At 41.5% G+C, this 26,319-nt stretch overlaps 1 protein-coding gene across 4 annotated transcripts in view; it reads left to right on the top strand.

The window, feature by feature from the left end:
* NCKAP5L (NCK associated protein 5 like) overlaps positions 1–26,319 on the top strand; it is a 119,844-nt gene that overhangs the window by 73,524 nt on the left and 20,001 nt on the right. For 3 of the 4 annotated variants that reach the window (XM_073614087.1, XM_073614090.1, XM_073614088.1), the window contains exons 2-8: positions 7,883–7,945; positions 14,171–14,272; positions 16,169–16,237; positions 17,757–17,795; positions 19,822–19,941; positions 21,524–21,619; positions 22,651–25,142. In XM_073614087.1, the coding sequence (XP_073470188.1) occupies positions 14,174–14,272; positions 16,169–16,237; positions 17,757–17,795; positions 19,822–19,941; positions 21,524–21,619; positions 22,651–25,142 (2,915 nt within the window). In that variant the 5' untranslated portion in view covers positions 7,883–7,945; positions 14,171–14,173. Of the gene's footprint in view, positions 1–7,882; positions 7,946–12,735; positions 13,040–14,170; positions 14,273–16,168; positions 16,238–17,756; positions 17,796–19,821; positions 19,942–21,523; positions 21,620–22,650; positions 25,143–26,319 lie in introns of those variants that run through there. The other variant, XM_073614089.1, reaches the window with a different exon arrangement.

The following is a 26,319-nucleotide window of genomic DNA, read 5'->3' on the forward strand; positions in this document are numbered from 1 at the left end:
GTTTTATTTGTTATATCCTATAATAACACAAACTGTTGGCACTATATAAATCCTGTATAATAATAATAATAATAGGGAACCTGTTCCTTTGACAGTTCTCGATAATGGGAATTCTGTACACTTCTGGTACATTTCCTATTCCTCTTGTTTTGGGCACCATCTTCAGTGGAATAAATTTTCATTGGTTGCACTGGAAGAGGAACTGTAGTATTGTTAATGTTTTTCATATATACAGTATCTCCCAAAAGTGGGTACACCCCTCACATTTTTGTAAATATTTTATTATATATTTTCATGTGACAACACTGAAGAAATGACACTTTGCTACAATGTAAAGTAGTGAGTGTACAGCTTATATAACAGTGTAAATTTGCTGTCCCCTCAAAAAAAACTCAGCACACAGCCATTAATGTCTAAACTGCTGGCAACAAAAGTGACTGTTTGGGGTCGTTATCATGTTGGAATGCTGCCCTGCGGCCCAGTCTCTGAAGGGAGGGGATCATGCTCTGCTTCAGTATGTCACAGTACATGTTGGCATTCATGGTTCCCTCAATGAACTGTAGCTCTCCAGTGCTGGCAGCACTCATGCAGCCCCAGACCATGACACTCCCACCACCATGCTTGACTGTAGGCAAGACACACTTGTCTTTGTACTCCTCACCTGGTTGCCGCCACACACGCTTGAAACCATCTGAACCAAATATGTTTATCTTGGTCTCGTCAGACCACAGGACATGGTTCCAGTAATCCGTGTCCTTAGTGTCCTTGTCTTCAGCAAACTGCAGGCTTTCTTGTGCATCATCTTTAGAAGAGGCTTCCTTCTGGGATGACAGCCATGCAGACCAATTTGATGCAGTGTGTGGCATATTGTCTGAGCACTGACAGGCTGATCCCCCCACCCCTTCAACCTCTGCAGCAATGCTGGCAGCACTTATGTCTATTTCCCAAAGACAACCTTTGAATATGATGCTGAGCACGTGCACTCATCTTCTTTGGTTGACCATGGTGAAGCCTGTTCTAAGTGAAACCTGTCCTGTTAAACCGCTGCATGGTCTTGGCAACTGTGCTGCAGCTCAGTTTCAGGGCCTTGGCAATCTTCTTATAGCCTAGGCCATCTTATGTAGAGCGACAATTCTTTTTTTTTTTTTTTTTTCAGATCCTCAGAGTTTTTTGCCATGAAATGCCATGTTGAACTTCCAGTGACCAGTATGAGAGAGTGAGAGCGATAACATCAACTTTAACACACCTGCTCATTCACACCTGAGACCTAGTAACACTAATGAATCACATGACACCGGAAAGGGAAAATTGCTAATTGGGCGTGTGTGTGGAGTTATTTTGAGGGGACAGCAAATTTACACTGTTATACAAGCTGTACACTCACTACTTTACATTGTAGCAAAGTGTCATTTCTTCAGGGTTGTCACATGAAAAGATGGAATAAAATATTTACAAAAATGTGGTGTACTCTTGTGAGATACTGTACATATAAAAGTGGTCAGCTGACCTCTTTTAAAAACTTTAATACTACAATTTCTATTTCAGTGTCAATCGGTAAAATGAAATCTGTGCATTTTAATTTTTTTTTTTTTGGCTGGTAATTCTTTATACACATAGGTGCAGACATTTTTGCTCATTATATGTATTCTCTACTATATTCTTTTGTAGTGCTTCTCGATCAGTGCGCTTTACTAACTCTCCTATCTTAATACATGTCTATCAGACAAGGTTTGATTACAAAAAGGGGTTTTGGTAGCCAGTGGCCATGTAATTTTTTTTTATTTCTTTGCCTTGCTGTAATCGCATGAAGTGCGACAAGCTTTTTCTTCATAATATAAAAGTGAAATTTTTTTTGATCAAAATAGTTGAGATTTGGTATTGACATGTGCCTTCCTGATTTTAGGTCTCGCGTTAATGATCAATCTTAGTTTAAAAAGATGTGTTTATGCTTCAAAGCTAGTCCAGTTAAAGTGATTGTAAAATCTATTTTATTTTTGTAATAAAAATTCATACTTGCTCTATGCAGTGGTATTCCACAGAGCAACCCCAAACTTCCTCCTCTGAGGTCACCTGCTTGCGCCGCTCTGACTCCTCTGCTCGGTGCAGCACCATAGGAAGCCAATTTCTATGGTGGCACATCTGTGGGCTCGGCCGCACTCCCTCGTCACTGGATTTGACTGACCGCAGCAGGAGCCAATGGCTCCCACTGCTGCCTGTCAGTCATTGTTAGAAGAGAGAGGAGAGAAGATTGCATCCAGGCACAGCGTTACATTGGTCCAGGAGTCAGGTAAGTGTTTAGAGGGGGTTGTAAAGGCTGAAGGTTTTTTGCTTCATGCACTATATGGATAAGGGTAAAAAAAAACTTGAGCCCCTTCTCGGTCCAACGATGTGCATGGGAGCTTTGGAGCTTCGGCTGTCCCAGGTCTTTCTCTCCTCATTGGCTGAGACCCAATCCATCACAGCCAGTGAGCTAATGAGGAGAGAGGGTGAGGCCGAGCCTCCGCTCTGTGTTTTATGGACACACAGAGCGGGGTTCAGGTGCGAGCACGCACCAGTGCCCCCCAAAGCAAACTGTTTGCTATTGGTGGCACTAGTCAAGGGGAAGGAGCCAGGATTGCACAGAGCTGATAAGTATGACATGTTTTGTTATTTTCAAAAAGGAAAAAAATCACTTTAACGAGTTGCTGACCGCTGCACGCCTATATACATCGGCAAAATGGCAGCGGTGGACAAATGGGCGTACCTGTATGTCCCCTTTAATTGGCGGGGCTAGCTGCGCGCCCGCCGCGTACAGCGCTACCGTGCCCGCGGGACCTGCGGACTCTATGTCCGCCGGTGTCCCGGCGATCGTGTCATGGAGCCGCAGAACGGGGAGATGCCTATGTAAACAAGACATTTCCCCGTTCTGCCTAGTGACATGACAGAGATCACTGCTCCCTGTTATCTGGAGCAGTGATCGCTGTCATGTGAGTGGAAGCCCATCCTCCCCACAGTTAGAATTGCTCCCTAGAACACATTTAACCCCTTCATTGCCCCCTAGTGGTTAACCCCTTCCCTGCCAGTGTCATTTGCACAGTAATCAGTGCATTTTTATAGCACTGATCACTGTATAAATGACAATGGTCCCAAAATAGTGTCAGAAGTGTCCGATGTGGCTGCATAATGTCGCAGTCATGATAAAAATCGCAGATCGCCGCCATTACTAATTATAAAAAATGCCATAAAACTATCCCCTATTTTGTAGACTCTAACTTTTGCGCAAACCAATCAATATACGCTTATCGCAATTTTTTTTTTTTTTTTTTTTTACCAAAAATATGTAGAAGAATGTATGTATGTATATATGTGTGTGTGTGTGTGTGTGTGTGTGTATATATAATATATTATTAGTATTATTAGTATTAGTATTATTATTTATAGATATATTATTAATATAATATATATTTTTGGGGACTTTTTTTTGTTTATAGTGCAAAAAATAAAACCCGCAGAGGTGATCAAATACCACCAAAAGAAAGCTCTATTTGTGGGAAAAAAGATTTTGTTTGTGTGCAACGTTGCACGACCGCGTAGTTGTCAGTTAAAGCGATACAGTGCCGAATCGCAAAAAAGGCTCTGGTCAGGAAGGGGGTAAAATCTTCCCAGGCTGAAGCGGTTAAAGTGATTGTAAAGTCTCTTGTTCTTTTTAGAGAGAAAAAAAAAAAAAAAAGTTACACTTGCCTGCTCCGTGTAATGGTTTTGCACAGGGTAGCCCGATCCTCCTCTGCTTGTGTCCCTCTTCAGCTCCCCTGGCCCCTCCCTCCTGTTGAGTGCCCCCACAGCAAGGAGCTTGTTATGGGGGCACCCGAGCTGAGTCACATTGCGTTAACAAACGCTTTAAGATAAAAAAGTCTTCTGACTTTACAACCACTTTAAGGCTTCATGCACATTGGCATATTAAAATACTGCAGTCTATGCTTGCGACTGAAAAAAATATTGTTTTGGCACGTAATTTATGCATAATGCACATTTACAAGGGCATGATGTTTGAGGATGTTTGGGGCATTTTATCGATGGCCTTGAATGCTGCTCTAAAATGCAAGCCTAGACACGACAGTTTGCGTTCAGAGGCTTTAATTGTTAAAAAGAAATGCAAAATTTAAGAATGCCTTTTAAAAGTGGTGCCTTTTTTCTATGTGTGTGTCTGGGTCTTCATTTTTCACTTTCTGATCTCTCAGGATAGATTGTGGGGCCCTTTTTGGTATTTTCACTATTAGAGAAGATATTGTGTAAAGGAGAAATATATGAAGCATAGACACGCTCCTTATGTTTTAGGCTGTTTTTAAATAATAATGGTAAGCCCCACCACTAGAAATGAACCCAAGATAGTGAAGTCCTTTAGTCTTACTACTAAGCCCTGTATTTTTGCTTGTTGCTGTTATATAGAGTAATGTGTATGAATTTGGTGTCCCTTCATGTTTTCATACAAAGAATGATAGTTTCTTCCGCAGCCTCCCACATTTCATTGATAATAGATAATTAAGCCTTAAATGTCATAATACACAAATCCTTCCTCGGTTAAAGAGACAAGTACAGTATCTACCTCCGCTACTCTTCTTTTACACCAGTTTCCTACTTAAAGCAGGATTCAACCCAAAAGCAAACAGTTATTATATTGCAGCTTACCAATTCTTCGATGTGGTAGCTTCATTCGTTTTCTTTTTTTAGGCTTTCTTTCTTCTATTTCCATATGGTGATCCAGGCAGTAAGTCTTTTTTTTTGTTCAAAAGAACAAGCTCTTTTCCAGAGTTATCAGTTTACAGGTATGAGACAAACTATTCAACACTGGCAGGGGTGCTTACAATAATTTCTTGTTGTTCATGTAAAACCTTTATGCTAAAAGGGAAAAAACGGCTTGCTGTAACTGGTTATAAAGTATTAGCTGGAGTATGGCTTCAGTTTGTTAGTGTATCTAAACCTGTTAGTGCATTTTAAGTGGTTCTAAAGACAGAAGTTTTTTTACCTTCATGCATTGCCCGATTCCCGTGCCCCCCCCCCCCCCCCCCCCCCCGAAATCCAGCAATGTGGATGAAAGCAACTGCTCTCCTGGGTCTCTGCCTCCTGATTGGCTAAGACTGAGACACAGCAGCTGGAGGAGGGAGTGGGGGGGGTTATTGAGCCACGCTCACATATCGAGAGTGAGTGCCCCCATAGTAAGTGGCTTGCTGTGGGAGGCACTCGGTGGGGGAGGAGGAGCCCAGAGCTTTGGCGGGGGACCCAAAGAGGAGGATTGGGGCTGCTCTGTGCAAAACCATTGCATGGAGCAAGTAAGTATAACATGATTTTTATTCTAAAAAAATTTAAATTGTAGGTTTAATATCACTTTAACGCTCCCCTCCTCCAAGATTGACAATGCTGCTGTCTGCTATGCCCCCTGTGCTCCTTTACCCAGAATGGGGGCACTCTAATACTGTATGTCACTGGCCAGATTACCAGGTGAAAATAGGGGGAAAATCCTTTAAAAAACACAAAGAACGAATCCACACCTGATTGGTAAGCTGCAATATATATTATGTTTTTGTTTTTGGGCTTAATACGAGCAGGGCCCTCTGATCCCTCCTGTATTGAATTGTATTGTAATTGTACTGTCTGCCCTCATGTTGTAAAGCCCTGCGCAAACTGTTGGCGCTATATAAATCCTCTATTATAATAATCATAATATTAATACTATTTTAAAGCAAACATATGGCTTTGTCCAATATGTGAAGAGTGTTTTGTAGTGTAGAGCAAGCACATCTAGCTGCCAAGGATTGGGGGGGGACATTTTCTTGTAAATTGCACCTAGAGCTTCTCCCAATATCCGTCCTTATTTAAAAAAAAACAAACCTATCAATTGAGTGGAAGGGAAGTGAAGCATGGGCATAATGGATCAATGGGGGAGCACACATTGAGCAATTTCTTGTGGGTATCTGTGAGTATGCTTGTAAGGCCGGCCGTTAATGGACAGTCTGAATGTACCAGGTTGATCAATCTATGAACTTGGGTACAACAAGCCTGCCAAATTCACTTGTGAATATCGCTAGCAGCTGCTATAGCCGCTAGTGATAATCTCTGTCCTCTACCAGCTGGGGGCGGGGGGCAATTTTTTTTTTCCCAGAAACCCGTGGTTGCAGGAAAGAAAAATTTTTGCTCTGTGTATAGCCAGCTTAATTTTCCCCTTGATAAAAAAGAAAAACTGAGTCCATACGTTATTAGATACAAATTGTTTCTTCCGTGCTTGAGCGATTGGTTTGTTTGCCTGCTAAAAAGCAAGAAGGTATTTTGCTTTCATTGGGATTTGGTGCTAAAGGGAGGTTTGAAGTAGGGCCGAAACAACTAATCGATTAATCGACAACTAATCGATTATGAAATTAATCGATTACTATTTTCATAATCGATTAATCGGCCAGTAACATAATGGGGTTAAAAAAGCTAAAAATTAGCCCTATATAGTACAAAAAGAGCAAACAATCTCTACTGTAAATATTACTTTCACTGTTGCACAGTAAAAAAACGAAGGGCTAATTTGTTTTTGTTTTTTTTAACTCCATTATGTTATTAAATGTCTTAGGCCTGGTTCTCACCCATGTGTTTTTTTGGTGCTTTTTGCAGAAATGCACTACAGTTCATTTAATGTTCACATCTATGCTTTTTTCAGCTGCTGTGTATTTGGAAAGGGTGCTTTTTGGTTCAATATACTTCAATGGAGAAGCTGCAGAACAGCATGTAATATTACAGTTCTGTTTGAAAATCTGCAAAACAGTCTAGAATTTTTTTTTCTTTAAATAAAAAAATTTGATCTGAGTCTGATGATATTTACCAATTCAACCTCTAATAGAGTATATCTCTTCTGTCTGTTATTCTCAGAGAGGATTAAAGATTTTAGTCCCTAACCAAACAGTTGGTTATTTATATTTACCCCTGCGTATAAAGATATTTAGGAATAAATTGCGTTTTTTTAAACTTTACATATTAACTAAATTATACACTACACTTTTTTTTAAGGTTATTAACCGATTAATCGATTAATCGAAACAATAATCGGCCAACTAATCGATAATGAAAATAATCGTTAGTTGCAGCCCTAGTTTGAAGCAAGGAAGTGCAAGCCAAGGGTCTTTAGGAAAAGGGCGGTTGAGTAGGGTGTGTGAATGATCATCTTTTTATTTATCATAGCTGTGCACAGAGATAGAGATCTGCTTAATGTGCTAAACCTGGTTCTTAGGCAGTTGCCATACTTGCATATTGCTTATACAGACTTTGCATCATTTAAGGGTTTTTATCTGAAGAGATAGCAGATGACAGAGGAAATCTGTCATGGGGTCATGCAAACAAAAAAAAGTATATTGCAATGAACAAAATGTTCTGCCAGTTTAGGGATCAGTTGCTGTGAAAAGCAGTTAATAAGTGGATTTAAGCATGCCATCGCTTTGTGCTGGGGCCAGCCCGTGCCTGCAGTGTCCTCTCTTGAACACAAGGGTAATATGAGGTAGACAGTAGTGCTGTGCTGATCAGGTTATTATACGTTATACAGAGTCAAACACTTAATTACTGAATGGCCTAGAAGCACAGATCTCTAATGCGGTGTGCATTGTGCCGTGCAGAGAGCTTAAAAACACACGTCATTAAAGAGGTCAAACAACTGCCTAACAGATGTGATTATGGTCTCTAGGGAGTAATTGTCCAGGGTTAGACCTCTGGCTTCTGGCTTAATGGTATGGTACCAACACCGCATGTGTGCTCTCCCTGAAGATCAGAGGAAAGGAGCTTGCAATCTAATTGAAGATGAGCCATGGAGCTATAAGGTTAGGCAGCACGTAATATTGTTTGATGGTCCGATAACCGTTTGATCTTTTTGTCGTAGGTGGGGGTGACATGCTGTGGACCCTGCGCTCGCCAAGCTCCCGGGTATGAGATCACAAATGAGGTGAGATCAATAGAAAGGTTTGTTCCTCTGTCCCCAGATGTTTTGTGTTTTGAGAATATACGGGTGACCTGTTTCTTGCTGTCTCTCTGGCTCCACATAGGCCCCTCCCACCCAGATGTACATTCCATACAAAACACTGTGCATTCTGGGAATTGCCTAATCTCCATAATCCTTAAAACCAGATGGGGGAAGTCTAGTCACTTATTTGTCACTAAAGTGGGATGATAGCTATTGCATGTCAGATCCAGGTTTTTCATAGCTAAATGTATGTAAATGTCTATATGCAAGAAAAAAAAGTGCCTTTGCGGTTGTAATATCAAAAACATATTGTTGTGAATAAATCTCCTGACTATGCAAACAAAACCATTTCTTAGTGTTCCACATCTTGTAACCAGGAAAGTGAACTGATTAGGGTTCCTTGCACACGGGGCAATCCAGCTGCAGTGCATCCATCCCGGCACTTTAGTGCTTCTTGGAGGGACAGGTTGTGTCCGGCCCTGCTGCAGGCAGCCTGTCATAGAGTATAGCAAGCTGTGGCTGGATAGGGCTGAACACTATACTGAGTGGTACCAGGGTTTAGGCCCCTGTCCATTCAGAAATGAGGGTCCAGGACGCAGTTATTCTGCATCCTGGAACCTAATCCCTGAATGGTCTTTTGTGTTCCAAAACCTCCAGACGGAATCCGTGTGTAAGATCAGGGAGGACCCCAAAGCCTGATGAAGAGTCAATGCCCTTTTTTATTACATGTAAAATTGCAGGCTAAGTGGCACTAAGTTACACAGACAGGTAAAGTGTTTGGCAGAACTTTCCCCAGTGGGTGCTATACCTGCACTGTTAGGCCCCTTGCACATGGAGCCGCCCAGCCATACCTTTGTCCCTGAATGCACCAGGTTCTAAACACCGGTGCCGCTCAATGCAGCATTCAGTGTCAGCTGGACTCTTCACCTTTGCCTCCTGGGTGCACTGCGGCTAGATTGCCCATGTGCAAGGGGCCTCAAGCAGGCTCTGTCTTTTTTTTTTTTTGGAAAAATTATGTTTATTCAACATTTTGTTAGACATACATACAAAACAGAACATAACTTGTGTACCAAGCCCCCCCCCCCTCCCCAGCCTTCCCACCCCCCCCCCCCCTCCCCAGCCCTCCCACCCCCCCCCTCCCCAGCCCTCTCTCCCCCGCCCTCTATCCCCCCCCCTCCCCAGCCCTCTCCCCCCCCCCCCCCCTCCCCAGCCCTCTCCCCCCCTCCCCAGCCCTAGTTCAGCCCAATAAAAACCTGTGAATACACTTGTCAAGCTGGACAACAAATGTCATATTTGCTAAAAAAAAAAACTGCAAAATGAGTTTGACCTTTGCAAAGATATTGCAGTGCTTTATATCATGTGAGGAGGAACAAAGGTTCCCCACGGAAGTTCGAAGTTTGCCTGTATTGGCCAATCAGGTTCCTTGCTTGATTTCCAAAAAAACAAAAGATGGAACCTCATTGTTTGCTATCCTCTTCTGTGGAGAACTTTCCTTTCTCCAATTTTTATATCCTCCATTTTACCTACCACTTTGGATGCCACTTTATGGCTCGTAAACCCATGGCGTACAAGAGCATATTTTACTTCATTGTTATCCTCACTGCTACTAAAATCTACTGAGACTTCAGGGACATGGAATTCTATCTTCAGCATTTTGTTGGATGGGAGATTTGCCAACACTGTGCATCCTATGACCAGCATGTGAATCTGTTAGCACTGGCCTGTATTATTCATTCAGCATTGGTTTTATTGCAGAGGCATGGTACCATACATCAGAACATAATACAAATATTAAAGAGCTTTATTGTTAAAATGCCCTTTTTCGTTCAAGGTCTGTTTTAGGGCTTTAGGATGAAAACTAAAGCAGCTGGAAAAAAACATTATTATTCAGGATTTATATAGTGCCAACAGTTTGTGCAGCGCTTTACAATATAAAGAGGGACAGTATACAAATACAGCACAGTTCAATACAGAAGAAAAAGGAGGGCCTTGGTTGAGGAGCTTACAATCTAAGGCTCCATGCACACTGAAGCTCATAAACAGACGTTTTTTGGGCGTTTTTTTTAACAGCCCATAAACTCCCCTCTGTTATCCTATGTGTCTATGCACACATGGACATTTTTGGACATTTGTCAGCAGTTGCGTTTATGGGCTGTTGTATGAACACCCTAAAATCGTGTTCAGGAGCTGTTTTTCTGACCACAAAAAAACGCTTAAACGCGCTCAAATGTGGCTCACCAGCATTTTCTAACATTTTTGTTAGAAAAACTTAAAAAAAAAAAAAAAAAAAACTATTGCAAAAAACGTTAAACGTTGAAAGACTCACTGCAAAGCTACTGGCGTTTTTTATAACGTTATTTTAACGTCCAGTGTGCATGAGGCCTAAAGGGCACTAGTTTTTGCATGTACTGTATGTGTCATTACATAAAATATTTAGGTGCATTTGTAAAAGAAACTAGGTTTAATTAAAGTACCCTGCAGTTCAGTTTGGGAGAGGGAGGGACAGCACTAGCAACCGTATAGGTACTCTGCTCAAATACCTGCATAAATGAAGGCCGAAGGAGTAAAGCTGGACATACATGGGTCAGTTTTTTTTTTTTTTTTTTTGTTTTTTTTTTTTTCCTTTTCTTTTGATCAGCCGTTAGGCTGATCAGAAAGAAATTGAACAGATTCCCCCATCTGGACAAGCTGGCTGCAGCATTGAGCGAGCAAAACTTTTCCAGCACGGCCGTTCGTGAAAAGTTGATCATTAGATCAACTTCTCACAAACCAAAACTGCCATAGATGGATGGAAATTCAGCCCGCTGAACGAGCCGAATTTCCATCCATGGCCAGCTGAAGAAGCAGAGTGATAAAGGTGAGATTGCAGCCCTCTCCTTCTCCTTCACCTTCACTAGTCATTCAAGACCTAGCTCTGTTCACTTCAGTAGAGAGAAGTCAGAACTGCGCAAATCCCCGAACTGGATGGTTTAACATATATAAATCATTTGGTAGATAAAGTTCTCATATTTATTTAATCTGTGTATTAGCTGTAGGACTCAAGTTCGGCATTAATACAAAGCAGCATAGACTATAAATGACGGAACAGCAAATATTTCTACCAGACATACACTGAACTGTCTGATGCAATTTAAATGTATGTAATCCTTAAATGTGCACACCCATAGTGAACTTGCTGATCCACAAAACTGACTTAACCAAATTCACATGGTTTTCTAAGTACTGTAGATAACAGAAGATCCCCACAGCACGGACTGAGGTCATATGACTTAATACTATAAATGTGTTACTCAAGTATAGTTAGCACGCAACTACATTTTTTTTTTGCCAATCATAAGGTAAATACAATAAAGCATTTAGGAGATTTTTCTGGCATTTCCTTTAAAATGTACTGCTGCAAATTCATGAAAGCCTTGCAACCATTTTGGGAACTGTTCTGACATGTACAACAGATTCATGCAATTACTTTTTACAATGTTTCGTTATGCTGCTGCAGATAGGGTTGCCACCCCATCCCTTTAAACCCGAACACACATGAATTACACAGTTTCTGAGGCTAATTTAATGCAGATAAGACACCAAGTGCCAACAAGTTTAATTAGCACTTTAATCAGCCACAGAACCTGTGTAATTAATATGTGTTCGGATTTAAAGGGATGAGGTGGCAACCCTAGCTACAGTTTGTAGATAACGAAACTGGAGGTAGTTAGGACCAACACACAGTTGGCATAGGGACAGAAATACAAGTAATTGGGTGGGGGGATTTTGAATATTGCGTATTTGCTTTATTGGTTGCTAGAATGCAGGCTGCCAGCATCCTATCAACCAATAATGCAGGGCTGAACTTAGACAGTGGGTGAACCTTGATCAAGGTGTTGAGATTGGTCCTCATCAGGTCCATCTGACTTGTGATTGACAGCACATGGCAACAGGCAGATTCCAGAGCCAATTTTGGACTGAATAATGGTTTTGGAATCTGCCTACTGCCACACACTGTCATTTACATGAGAAGCAGATCTGATGGTGAGCTAAACTCAGAGTTCTCCATCTGCCGTTCCCACAACTCAACCCCATGGCTACTACGTATGATGGAGAACTCTGATGGACGAGGTGGAGATTGTGATGTCACCCCCTCACAGCTCCACTTAATCAATTTGAGAACACTTTTTCACTAATTGAGAAAATGCAAGCGTTCTATGAATGGCGGTCATACGAGGCAAGCAAACTCTCTTTTGTTTACTAAGCATCAGGGCAACTGCTTGACACAGGACCTTGAGGCCAGGCCAGCAGCAATCACTGTAGTAGCAGTGCCTGCTACAGTGATTTCCAACTTCTACAAGGATCTTCCACGTATGATACATACATACATACATACATACATACATACACACTTACGTGGGTCCAAGCTGGACCAATGTGACTTTAGCTTTAAATATTTTTTTTTTTATTGTGTGTAGTTTTTTTGGTCTTTCCTTTTTTATAAGCCCTATATTCCCTTTTACCGTGATAACAGTGGGTGAAGCTTTGTGAGGGTAAGGTTGAATGATCTGGTGTTCTGAGAAGTAATTGGGAGGAAATAAGGGCCTACAGGCAGAAATTTAGGGAGAAACTGAGTTGATATTCGTCAACTGATAGTGCAACACCTTTTAACATCTCTCACTAGTTACATTAAAGTGTATATTTGGTCTAAATGTAAAATCATATATTCATCTCTACATTCTATTTCAGTTCTTTCTAGCCTACTTCCATTAATCAGAATGATCTTGAAGTTTGTAAACTTACTTTGTGAAAATCTCACACATTTACTTCCTTGATGCGCATCATTGAGAAGGCATTGCTGTGTCACAGAATTCCCAGAGCCTGCCTTCTGAACTACAGAGGTGCTGAGAGGAGGAGTTATAGGAGGTGGAGTCGTACAGGAATCGCTGCTTTCAGGCAGCAAGGTACCATGGGAAATTTAGTCCTTAGAAGTTGAAAATAGACAACCAAGGAAAAGTTGCAAAGCACACAAGGGAGGGAGTACAGGATGTCTGGAAAGAGATGGCCAACAGACAGGCAAAACTTACAACATGAAAGGTGAATTTTTTCAAGTAGCCTTATATCGGATTATTAAATAGAACGATTGTTTGAATTGCTAGTACAATGCCGATGTTCCAAAATGAAAGTACAAGCTATGACCATAGATTTCCTTTAAGGATCACCCTAACATCCTGGCGCTGCTCTCGTAACAAGCAAACCTACATTGGTGGGGTGGTCTTGGTTAACTGACATTCAAAATGGACAAATTTTCATTCCAAACTAAAATACTACATACATGCCATTTGCAGTTGTATTAAGTACAGAATTATTTGCCCACATTTAAAAGTCTGTACTGAGATAGATCTGTAAGCTGCCCATGTTGGCCTTTAGGAAATGCTAATTATTTGGCTGTATCAGTCTTTTTAAGTGCTTTTTGAGCCATTAACTTCACTGATGGCAAAACAAGTATGCGGTCAATGAAGTCAAAACTCTAATATCCATACTCGTTTCATGTCCATGATTATCGAAATATTGAGGTCAGTGAATTAAGCTTGCCAAAGATGATTTTTATTTTCTTTTAGCCAGTCAAGGTGGATGGAGGAATCATCCCCTTCCGGGATATTGTATTCTGACAGCTGCATCTGGCCCTGTCATAATGCACTGATCGGTGGCTAATAATCGATTTGATTTCTGTTGAACAGGCAGCCTCACACTGATCAGAATTTGGCGGGTCCCTCTGAACTGGCTGAATTTTGACTTCTATGGCCAGCAAGGAGAAGTCAGGAAAGACAGGCTCCATAATCTACTCAGTGCTGGCTTCCTTTAAATCTCTTTAGGTGCTTTCTCATGGGAGCTCTGTTTGTTGCCATTGCTCAAATTACTACAACTATCATTATGGTATGTTTAGTTCTCTTCTGCTGGTAAAACTGCTGCCACTTGAATAAGTCTGCAGCTGGAAGAAGTTCATAGCCCATTGAAGACCCAAGACCTTGTTTAGTCTTTGGTATTCTTAGATCCAAATATGTGTCTGTGCCCTCATGGATGTGCGTCCGTTGTTTTCTATTCTTGTCACTATTAAATGTCTCTTGTGTTTTGTTGCCTGTGTTTTGGAGCCGGGCACATTATATTGTGTTGTGCCATATGTCAAATGTCAGTCAATACTAAGCTTGGGTGTATTCCTACTTTCAGAGAATGACGTCAGAGGTGGAGGACGAAATCCGGCTTATTAGTGGAGGGGTGTCTGAGCCACTAGTCATTCAGGAGCTACTGGAAAGATTACGAGAGCTTGAGGTGAGGCAAATGCTAATGTTTTCCCTTGTAAACGGACTATGGGAATTTATGGCATTTTCCCATAATGAAATTAGGTGTTTTCTAGAGCAGCCAAATGTTTATTTGGGGAAAAAACACTAAGCTTTATTTTGCAAATGTCATTAAATACTCTGTATGAGTTCATGATCATAAAAAACTCGACGCTGAGTCGCTGGTAAACAGGTGCATTAAAAACACCTGAAAATGTCTAAAAGCTGATCGCCTTATCATACCACCAAATTATTCTGCAAATAACGGCTTCATATACACAGCAACTAAAAGGGTTCCCTTCGCTGTGCATTTTGGTGATATAAAAAAATGATGGAATTAATCTGTATTAATGATTTTCAGTGGGAAAGAGGTCATATGTGTTCTCTTCAGCCACATGGCTACCTCCCATATTGGTTTGGTCACAGCAAGAGTCTCCACTGCCATCTTGGAATTAATAGAAAAGCCAGGGGGCTTGTTGCAATTATTTCCTTTATTTAAAGTATGGACAGCATGCCTGCTGCTGTTAAGCACTTGGACTTGCATCTGCCAGCTATTTCTCTCCACTAGTTGGCAAGGTAGACAAAACCATGGTGGTAAAACCAGATTACAAAGAATCTACACTCATACAAACCATTTTACTTTTGTATGTCAAGGCAAATATAATATGCGCAAGTAAGGAAAATTACTCTTGATATGCCAGAAATATGCTCCTACCACCTTCTTTGGCATGAAAGCACAGCTCTGAATTCCTAAGCATGCGGTTTCAGCCCTGCTACTTCATATCGGATGTATTACTAAGAACACAGACTTCTTTTCATCTATTCTCTTTACCACGTGTATATAACTCCTCCTTTTGCACAGGCAGAGAGTATATGGAGCACTGGCTGCTCACAAGATTTCTGTCAGGATCAACAGGCATTTTAGATCTAATAAAACACTTTATATGGTATATTTAATGGATCAAAAGGGATCAAGTAAGAGAATCTCACCTATATTTCTATCTGATCGAACCTATATTTCTATAGCGTTTTTCTCCCTGGGGACTCAAAGCGCTTTTCAGATTGATGTTGGGGCAGACAGGAGATGAAGCAGCCATCTTGGACATACGCCATAGAACAGTGATGGCGAACCTTGACCCCAGATGTTTTGGAACTACATTTCCTATGATGCTCAACTACACTGCAGAGTGCATGAGCATCATGGGAAATGTAGTTCCAAAACATCTGGGGTGCCAAGGTTCGCCATCACTGCCATAGAATATCCTACTATGGCCAATTTTAGACTGTAGCTATTCAACCTACCAGCATGTATTTGGAGTGTGGGAGGAAACTGGGGCACCCAGAGGAAGCCCATGAGAGCAAAGGAGAGCATGTAAACTTAATGCAGATCGTGTCGAGATTCGAACAAAGGATGGTAGAGCTGCAAGTCAAAAATGCTATTCACTAAACCACATAGAGCATAGTTTCTTCTCTCAACAAAGAGGTGATCCTGTCACTGAATACAGTTATAACAAATTACTTCACAGCAGCTCAATCTATAGCATCAACATTGCATACAACATTGCATGATAATGTTTAAACCAGGCTGAGACTATCTCAGATCAAAGATTGCAAAGTGCAAGATATCTATAATTAAAATGTTAAGGGCTGGAGACCGCTTCACAGCGACAACACATGGTGTGGAGGGGTCCTCCATTTACATCTCTTCTCCTGAAGAAGCAAAAGGGGTATGAATCTGGACCTCATCCAGCTTTTTTGGCCCTGGGGTAGCTGCACTCCTTGTTTATCCACCCTATTTTAATCATTTATGTATATCGGGGGTTATTAAAATTACTCATAGAAGAATAATTTGCTGTAAGTTGTAAATCTCTATGAATGTTTCTTGCAGGCTGAAAACTCTGCTCTTGTCCAAGCCAATGAAACTCAGCGGGAAACATATGAGCGTTGCCTTGATGAGGTATGTTGAATTGTTGTATGGTTTGTGAAAGCTATATACACTGCTTGCTGTGGTAATATCTGTAATATAATTGCTATCCATGTGACTGGGATGCATCATGCTCTGGAACTGGCAAAGATAGATTTTTATTAGACTTTTATGTGGTAGGAAATGCCCGTTATGGTATTGTATGTAATATGAACCCAGCACCGAAGGCCGCCGGGGGGTATTAAATACAATGGACTGTCTATGAAACACACTTGTCCATCCCTCAATGAGAGGGTAGACACTGAAATAGCAGTGTGCTCCAGACAGCTGCGGGAATGCAAATATTTCACAGCCCACGGCTGGCTTCAATTATTGTGTCATCCATATGGAATGCCAGAAATCTCATTCGGTATTTGAATCCTGAAGATAAGACTTAATACACATAACTGGGCACACAGCTCCTAGAACATTAGTCAAGCACAAGGCTGTCCTATGACGTTATGTAAGAGAACAGCTTAAACTAACTTGGGGATATTGGCTTTGAAATCTCTATAGGTTTAAGCTCTATTTGAAAGTCATTTATTCTTACTTGGTGCCAGAGATTTAAACTTTCATCTATAGTAGGGACTAGTAAGGATAGCTGTTCGGTGCATAGTGACCCATCTGTCAGAAATACTCCAGAAAAGAACAGACTACAAGAAAAATGCACAGTAGCAACCAGTGTACAAAAAGTGTTAACAAGCCTACTGTTGAGTGGGTTCCTCTGTGTTCTGATTGGCTCATATTAAAAGGTTCTTAACTTCTGCTCTGCCCTGTGATGTAGTGGTGAGGTAGCAGGGGGCCAATGGGCAATTAAGGGTTGTTGGGGCATTCTGTTAACAACTTGGTGTGTGTGTTTTTTCTTTGAACTCAGAACAAAGCCAGGAAGTGATCCAATTTGCTAGGTACTGGGGGCCTCTAAGACTTCCAACATATTGTATAATCGCTATCATGAGTAAGACCGGCCATACATGCAGCTAAGTTCTTTCCTGCAACCACGGGTCGATTCCCCTATCAATAGTGTTGATGCGGGAATTTCTTCTGCTGAGCCAATGTCGTGGTTAATCGCAGGTAAAACTCGCCATGCTGGTTGTACCCAAGTTGATTGATCGATCAACGTGGTACATTCAGCCTGCCCATACATGGTTCGAATCTCAGCCGCTCCTGCTGAACTAAGTGGTCACATCGCAAACCACAGGTAGTCTCTTGAGTAAATTGAAATAACTGTTACAAAAGTCAGTTTATGGAAAAATTTAGTTTTCTAAAGGTGTAAATTTTATTTGCAGACAAAAGTATTCTTTGAAAACAACATTCAAAATGTGGCGTTATACTACCCTCTGTCTTTATTTACAATCATTTTTCATTACTTTTTTGAATAAATGCGGTTTGACATCTCATTGAATTTGGAACTGCAGGTCTTCATGTTGGCTGAAGTGTGTAGGAGAACTGTAGTAAATACATTTTTGGCATTTTTACCTACATTTTCTTTTTTTTTTTTTTTCTTTTCTTATAGGTTGCAAACCATGTTGTGCAGGCACTTTTAAATCAAAAGGTAAGCACGTGCTGTTCTTGCTGTTTTCTTTTTAACAGGCACTTCTCACGTTGGCACTGTTTTTTTTCTCCAATAAAATATTTTCATATATTTGACAATCTATATAAATGAGCACATTTAAAAGATGCCCCTTGCGAAAAGTTAATCACATGTATGACCTCCTGTATATTTCTACCCTGAAATTTTTGTCTGAATAAAAAGTTATTTGACCTAAATGGTATCCCTTGCAATTAGGGGCAGCATACATTTATTAAAAATTACTGCCAATTTCCAGCACTGCTGTAATACAGTCTTGAATGCAAAAGCATACAATAAAATGTGTTTGGATGGTTGGGTCCATTCCTTCCAGAAACCTCATAAGCACGGAGTTTGTGTCTCTTCCCTGTATTTATATGGTTTTCCTTTTTAGATATTGATAATTTCTGATTTCTACCTGATGGGGAAATTGCATATTTTCTAGGCCTCACAATATCTAATAATGAATTCTAAAATTGGTTAATGAGCCATACAAGACTTAAAGCCTCCTAATATTTTAGTTTTCCTGATTACTTTGGATGACTCATACAAAAGGCATGTATGATTGCAAACTGTCCAAGTCCTTAAAAGGTCGTATTGCTTGCAGTGGGCTTAACCATTTCCTACACAAAAGATCTATATACCCTAGCTAGGTTTTGCCTCACTCAGAACTGCCATCCGGCATGTGTCTGGTCCTGATCCACGGTGCCTTGCCATTTAATGGGGGAGACCCATGGCGGAAACATTATCTTTAGTTAAAGTGGTTGTTAAACCACTTCTACTAAATACCCCCATCCTCTCTGTACCATTATAATAATTGTCCTTGTGACTGTGTTCTGTAAAAAAATCTGCCCAATTGTACCTATATGAGCGTGGCTCTGGCGCTCAGCTGACTGTCAGCTCTCTCTTCTCTCTCTGGCTCATGGCTGCAGTGGGCGGGGCCAAGCTCTCCCGCTGACGTCAGCCAGGGAGGAGGGGGAGAGAGAGCCGACAATCAGCTGAGCGCTGGTTGCCGTGCTCATATAGGTACAATTGGGCAGTTTTTCTTACAGATCACAGGCACAGGGACAATTATTATAACGGTACAGAGCAGATTGGAGTATTTAATAGATGTGAGAGCAGCAGGAGCGGTGGGGTGGCGCCCAGAGAGGGGAGGGGGGGGGAGAAGGACACAGGAGACAGATAGCAGGCTGCGGATGACTGAATCGCGCAAACTGACCATGGTGTCAGGGCTCAGCAGCCATGATTATCCTGGTCAGTTTGCAGAGGGGAGGGTATAGCCAGGCAGGATCAGCCAGGTATTTCAGGTGATAGGGGGGTCCAAATGACACAGCACAAGCACTGTGCTGTATAACATGCTTTAAGGGAACAGTATCTTTTTTTTTTTTTTGGGTTAACCGATTTCAGTGCAGTGGTTTGCTCATTTTTAACGTTGCCAAGCTGTCAGATTTACTTTATTTAAATGGTGCAAAACACTCAAAAGTATTTATGGTGATGGAGTTAAATTCATAATGATCAGTTGTGGAAGGAGTTTTTGCATAAAACATGGGCACCAAAGGATTCTTTTTGAAACCTGAGGAGTAGCTCTTTACACAGTGGCCTTGTTATGGCCTCTCTGCTGCACTCTCATTTAGTCTGACAGCTTGTAGTCTAGAAATATACGGATCACTGCTCTAGAAAAGGCCAGGAAACGTATGTATGTGTGCAGCACCCCAGGACCCTCTTACTCATTATCCAAGGCTCTGAAAAGCTAAACACCTTCTGGTGCAGTGCATTCTTTTTGTCTGGTCTATAATTGAAGGGTTTCTTTCTAAGTTTTGGAGTTTTGTTCTTAATGGCACGCCAAGGTGGCTTAAAACCCAGTTTCTGTAGCTTGCACAGAATTACAAAACCGCTCCTGTTTTACCTGTCCCTGATTTTAGATACACTTCAACATCTGCTTTGCTTATAGGAGACTTGTATTATGTTAGCTTTAATTGTTGTATAATAAAAAAAATCTTACTTTTGCTAGGATCTTCGGGAGGAATGTATAAAATTGAAAAAGAGGGTGTTTGACCTTGAGCGTCAGAACAGAGCATTAGGTGACCTCTTTCACCAAAAGCTGCAGCGCTCCTCAGGATCATCCCCGGAGGTAAGAGCTGTATCCATCAGGTCACATTACAAAGCACAGATGAGTTGATTTGAATTGGTGAATCACGTGATAACACATCACCTTCCCGTTTCAGCTACATTGTAACCTTTGCCTCACTGGAACTTTTTATGAGGCATTAGGCTACAAACACATGGATGCATTTGCCCGTGCAGCATAAAGACACTGCATCTTTCTGATGTCCTGAATGTCCTAGAGTTGCATACAGTCACCCATAGACATGAATTGGAAAAGGTGTCTGTACACATCTATTCATCATTTATTTGTGTAAAGTCGCCCATACACACAAACCTAATTTCACCAAACATACTTTATGTGCATTGATGCATTAAATCTTTCCGTCTGCACTACTTTACACAAGTTTGTTTTATATTGTAAAAAAAAAAAAAGTATGTACAGTAGGTAGAAAAGAATCCCCCCCCCCCCCCCCCTATAGAATCCCATTTTTTGCTTTGCAGCCTGAAATGAAGATAGACACAGTTTTTGTTTTATCCAGCTGTATTTATTAGTGAAAGTGAAAGCTTATAACACCACCAGAAAAAAAATCAAAAACCGGATCACTGAGTTAGAAAAAGGATTCTTTCCCACCCCCCCATGTCAGTATTTTGTTGGACCACCTTTTGCTTTAAATGCAGCCTTCAGTCTGTTGGGATATGTGTCTACTAACTTTACACATCTATACTTTGCAATATTTGCCCACTCTTCTTAGCAGAACTGCTCAAGTTCAGTTAAATTTGACAGTGACCGTTTGTGGACTGCAGTCTTTAAGTCATTCCACAGATTTTTAATGGGGTTTATGTCTGGGCTCTGACTAGGCTATTCAAGGACCTTAAATGTACCTTGAAGATTTTGAGGCCATGTGGAAAAAGGCGTTATGGTCAGAGACTAAAATTTAATTATTTGGCCTCAGCACCAAACCATATGTATGGCAGAAATCCAATACAGTTCACCATCCAAATAACACCATTCCTACAGTAAAGCATAGAGGTGGTATTATCCTGTTATGAGGGTGTTTCTCTGTAGCAGGGATTGGAGCACTTGTTAGGATAGAAGGAAAAAGTGATGGGGCAAAATACCAGCAAATTCTTGAGGCAAATCTGCTGGCCTCTGCCAGAAAGTTGTTAATTGGAAGAAGGTTTACCTTCCAACATGACAATGACTCAAAGCACACAGCAAAAATGACCACACAGTGGGTGAAGGAGAAAAAGGTGAATGTCCTTGCATGACTTGGTCAGAGCCCAGACTTGAACCCCATTGAAAAGCTGTGGAATGATTTGAAGACTGCAGTCCACAAATGGACACCATCAGATTTAACTTAACTCGAGCAGTTATGCAAATTAAAGTGGGCAAATATTGCAAAGCTAGATGTGAAAAGTTAGTAGAGACATATCCCAACAGACTAAAAGCTGTAATTAAAGCAAAGGTGGTTCAACAAAATACTGCTGCACAGCTATCCAAAGGAAACTCTTAAATGCTTTTGTATAGGTGACATCTGTGGACATAAGATACTTTGAGATCCTGGTACTTTCAGATTTAATATTTCTTTTGTTCTTTTCCTATCCAGTTGCATCCACTGCAGGCTGTATCTGACTGTCATGGAGGTGATCTAGAGAGGCTGCCTGTGTCTCTTCCACTAGGACAATGTGCAGTGCAGAGAGAGGTAAACAGATATATGCCTTCCTCTTCTTTTCTAAGTATTAAAGCAGTATTAAACCCAATAACAAAAATGTATTCTGTTGAGGTTTACCAATTATTAAATGTGGTGGATGCATTAGCTTTGTTTTTGTAGGCTTTTAACCTTTATTTTCACCTGGTGATCCAGCCAGTAAGACTGTTATTTTTCAACTTCCCGTAACAGACCAAGCTTTCCAGAAAAAGTGGCAGTTAGATGGTTGACTACTCACAGGGGTGGTTACAATGGTCAACTTTTATTCATTTATGTAAAACCTGTATCCCAAAAAAGGAAAAAAAACTTGTTTGCTGTAACAGTTTATAAAGTTTTTTAATTTGGTTGTCAAGTCCATGTAAACCTGCTAGTCCAACACTACCCTCCTCCAACACTGACAATGCTGCTGTCCACCAGAATATAGATGCTATATACTGTATTTATTGGCGTATAACACTCACTTTTTCACCATGAAAATCGGATGCAAATAGCGTGTGCGTGTTATACGCCAATACTTCAATTTCAGCTGCCTCTGAGGCAAGGGGGGGGGGCGCGCAGGACGAGTGCCGTCAGATTACATACAGTGAGAATCTCCTGTTTACTTGGCGGCCTCTGTGTAATAGGAAGTCAATAGATGGCAATGGCGACGAGGCTGCTGCATTGATGGCATTAGTGAGGCTGCATTGATGTGGACTAATAAGGCTGCATTGATGGCACTTGTGAGGCTGCAGGTGGGCATTGATCAGGCTGCATTGATGGCAATGGTGAGGCTGCAGATGGGCACTGACCCTTATTTTGCTTCAAAGTTCCTTATTTAAAATTTAAGTTTTTTTCCTGAAACTTCCCTCTTAAAATGATGGAAAATGCAACTGGAGGAGCTGGAACAAGCAAAAGTAGTCAGCAACCAAAACTCTCAGGTGGACAGAAATTTTGTTGGGAATTATGGCAGAGAGTTCTAGCTGTTGACTTATCCAAAACATATAAGAAGGCAGAGGATCTTTAATTTTTTTTTTTTTTCCCGACAGGAGAAGCAGCGCTCTGCGAGAGCCCAGTCGTCTTGTCGCTCCTTAGATGCCATGTCTCCATTCCTCAGGAAAAAGGCTCAGATCTTGGAAGTTCTACGGAGATTAGAGGCGACAGGATCTCAGTCTGGATCAAGCTGCACTGCCCCTTCAACGTATCTTGGGGGCTTGCCGGCATCGAGTGGGAATGGGCTGCGCATCAGAACAGAGCAAGGCTTAGATTACCTTAATGGTGAGGGCATGACCCCTCCAGAACTTGGTGCAGATGAACCTTGGGCTTCCTGTTTGCTTTTAGCCCAAAGTGGGTGGGAGGAATTGCTGAAATGGAAGTCAATACAACGTGAACCACCAGCAGGTAGCCCTGGAGAGGGTGGAGGAGAACACTTTGGTTTGGCAGCAGAGGAAGCACAGCAGTCAATACGTCAAGCAGAAGGAAGTTCTTCCTCTTCAGATGATGATATTGGAGAGCCTCCCCCTCCAATAAGTGAAATCAGACAGCGTTTACCATTAACTGACTTGGCAAAGGGCTTAGCACCTTGTATCTGCTCCCGTGGAGCAGGAGATAAAAGGGGCCCAGTTGAGGGCCATTCTGATGGAACTGGTTTCAATAGGGGACACATTGGGCATCTTCACTCACTGACGTGCTATGGCAAAAGCCTTCATGAAATGGTAGAAAGTCAGCATGTGTCAGGAGCATCACCAGCAGTTACAGACAGAGGGGACACTATGTCTTGTTCCCCAGGAAAAACGTTAAGTTCAGAAAATGCACCTGAAGGACCTGCTTCTCCCTGTCCTTCTACTGGGAGCACTCTAAGTTTACCAAGAGACACAGGTGGACTTACCCACAAGAGTGCAACCCAGGAGTCACAAGATGATTCTTTTCAGCCCCCATCTATGGCTCACAATTCTTCTTCTTCTGACCCACAAGATGCACTTATTCCCTCCACCGAGCCCCGAACACCCCACATCCCATCTCCAGCTAAATTTCTCAAGTTTTTGAAGCTTCCAGGCTCAGGGGAGAAGTCACAGAGTCAAAACTCTCTAAGGCTCAGCCCTCAGCTCACTCAAACCTCCAAAATTCCTTGTCGGAGCAATAATTATGAGGCATTTCCCTCTCCGCGCCCAAGTAGGAAGGCAGCTGATGAAATACCTCGTCCTGAAGTGGATGCTGATCCACCATCTCCGTCTGAATTAATAAACTCAGATTCCAATAGGCAAGGGCAAACTGAAAGTTCTAACAGCTTACTAAGTAGATCTGCAGTACAGTGTTGTACCAAAAAGTCTCATGATTATGAGAATGTTCCTGCTAAAAATTCAGAACTTTCCACTGCAAACCAAACTGTTGAAGATTTGGAGGGTTCTTCAAAGTTGGTTAGTTCAGTTTGTTCTTTTGGCTGTTCCCCTGGACTTTGTGCTCATTCCCAAGTAAATTGTACAGAAGATCATCGTAATCAGGCATTCAATAGAAAACATGTAACTTCCAGAAAAACCGTAGAGTCTCCTGGCCATCTCCCATTTAAAGAAAGAATGGGAAAGCTGAGGTGTTCAGACAGCCAACAGTCTGAGCTCACTGTTTCGGGAACCGAGAATGTTAGGGTAATAACTGATGGACCTGACCTCCGCCCATCAATGAAGCGATCCTTAGCTGTTAGTAGTTTAAGGACTCCTGAACCTGGATCCACTGAGAGTTATCCACCACGGTATCATGGCCAAAAATCTGATTCTGCTCGCACTCGACAGCCTGCCTCAAACTGTCCACCCGGTTCTCCTCATGGACCTCGTAATCAACCTCGGGCACCACCTGTCCCTAGCAAATCTCCTCGCAGCCCTCATGGCAGTCCAACAAAGTTACCTGCAAAATCCCCCAGTAAAGCAACAGCCAAACCTCTTGTATCCCGACCTCTAAGTGAAGAGTTGAGGCCTAGTCCTCGGCAGCCTACATCCTCTAGTGAAGATAAGCAAAGGATGCAATCTGCTGGTATAGGAAAGAAAGCTGGTACATGTCCAGAGTATGCCTGTCCTCGTAGCACAGGCCCACAGGGTACAGAAAGTCTTCCACTAAGTGCTCTGCATTCTGCTATAGAAGAAAAAGTCATGAAGGGCATTAAAGAGAACATGTTAAGGCTACAGGAACAACATCGCTCACCTCCATCAGATCCTAAGCAGCGTAATTCCAGTGGTATTGCCAGCTGGTTTGGCCTAAAGAAAAGTAAGCTGCCTGCACTTAGCCGTAGACCAGAGGCTGGACGAGTGAAAGAGGAAAAGCGGGACAGGGCTGCTGGAGGCTCTCCTCGGACTAGAGATGTAAAAGGTGAAAGCTTAAATATCTCCATGTTAATGGAAAAAGCAGAGGATCTGAGAAAAGCTCTCCAGGAGGAGAGGGCCTATATTAATGGACTTTCTCTGGATAAAAATCGTACACCTGTGCCTGTGGACCCGGCACAAAATCAGAGGTCTTTGACTGCGGACAACTTTATGCAACAGCTTTTGAATCGGTGAGTGTCATGAATTCAGAGATAAATTATATATAACCAATTTCTTCTTGCCAATTACTGTTAGGTATTAGTTTTTTCAGACACAATGAATGCTTCAAAAGACTACATAGGCATACTTCAGGAACTTAATATGCAAGTTTAACATATTTAACTGTCTTGCTCCACAATATTTTACTTTTTTTTTTAATGTAGACTTTTGCTTTAAATAAGCTGGTAGTAAAAATAGATTACAATGTGTGCAGTCAATTGGCCTTGAAGTAGTGCTGTACCTAAAACCGCTTTTACTTTTTAGGGGCAGGTTCAAATATTTTTTTCTAACACCCTACTAGACTTTCCCCCACTCCTCGCATGACTGACAAGCCTTGCTTTGCTTTTACAGTTAGGCTAATGTCACTGGCTGCGGTGAATTCTCCATACAGACTAGGAGAAGTCACTGCATGTTAAGTGACACTAGATTGCTGCATTGCAGTATAAGGCATAGTTCACGTCCATGCATTGCTGTGTGGTGCACATGTACAAAAAAGTCTTGCTTGTTTTTAGCTTTGGTATAGATTCCAGCAAGTACATCTTCTAAGAGGATGAACAGTACAGCATGTACAATGCTTAAAGAAATGCACCAAAACAGAGGTGTGGTAAATGGGCTCCTAATACTTCAAGTTAGTGTCAAAACTACTGCCAGGTTAAATTATGTGCCCATATTATACAGGCGCTGGGGTGTGTGTTGCAGAAGATGAGTCTACTAAGTGCAGATAATGCTGCTATACATAGCTATGACTCATTGCGACTAAACAATACTAAAATAAGTAAAACCAAAGCTGTGGTTTTTTTTTTTTTTGTTTTTTTAATGAAAATGCATATGATATCAATCTTATGAAATGGCTCTCTGAATTGTTTTGGTGAGTTATTCTCCTACCCTCTTCTCCCAATGTCTGGGGTGGGACATTGCATTCTCTTTATACAGAGACTTAAAGGTTAACTCTACTTTTGTGGGAAAACAAATCGCAAATAAAAAAATAATATAGCGTATACATTGAATGTTATTAATCACAACAAAAGTGGAGTTACTTTTTATTATTATTGTACAGAATTTATATAGCACCAGCAGTTTATGCAGCGCTTTACAATATAAAAGGGAGACAATACAGTTATAATACAATAAAGTACAAGAGGATTAAGA

This window comes from Aquarana catesbeiana, linkage group LG02 (assembly GCF_042186555.1).
Source record: "Aquarana catesbeiana isolate 2022-GZ linkage group LG02, ASM4218655v1, whole genome shotgun sequence".
NCBI lineage: Eukaryota > Metazoa > Chordata > Amphibia > Anura > Ranidae > Aquarana > Aquarana catesbeiana.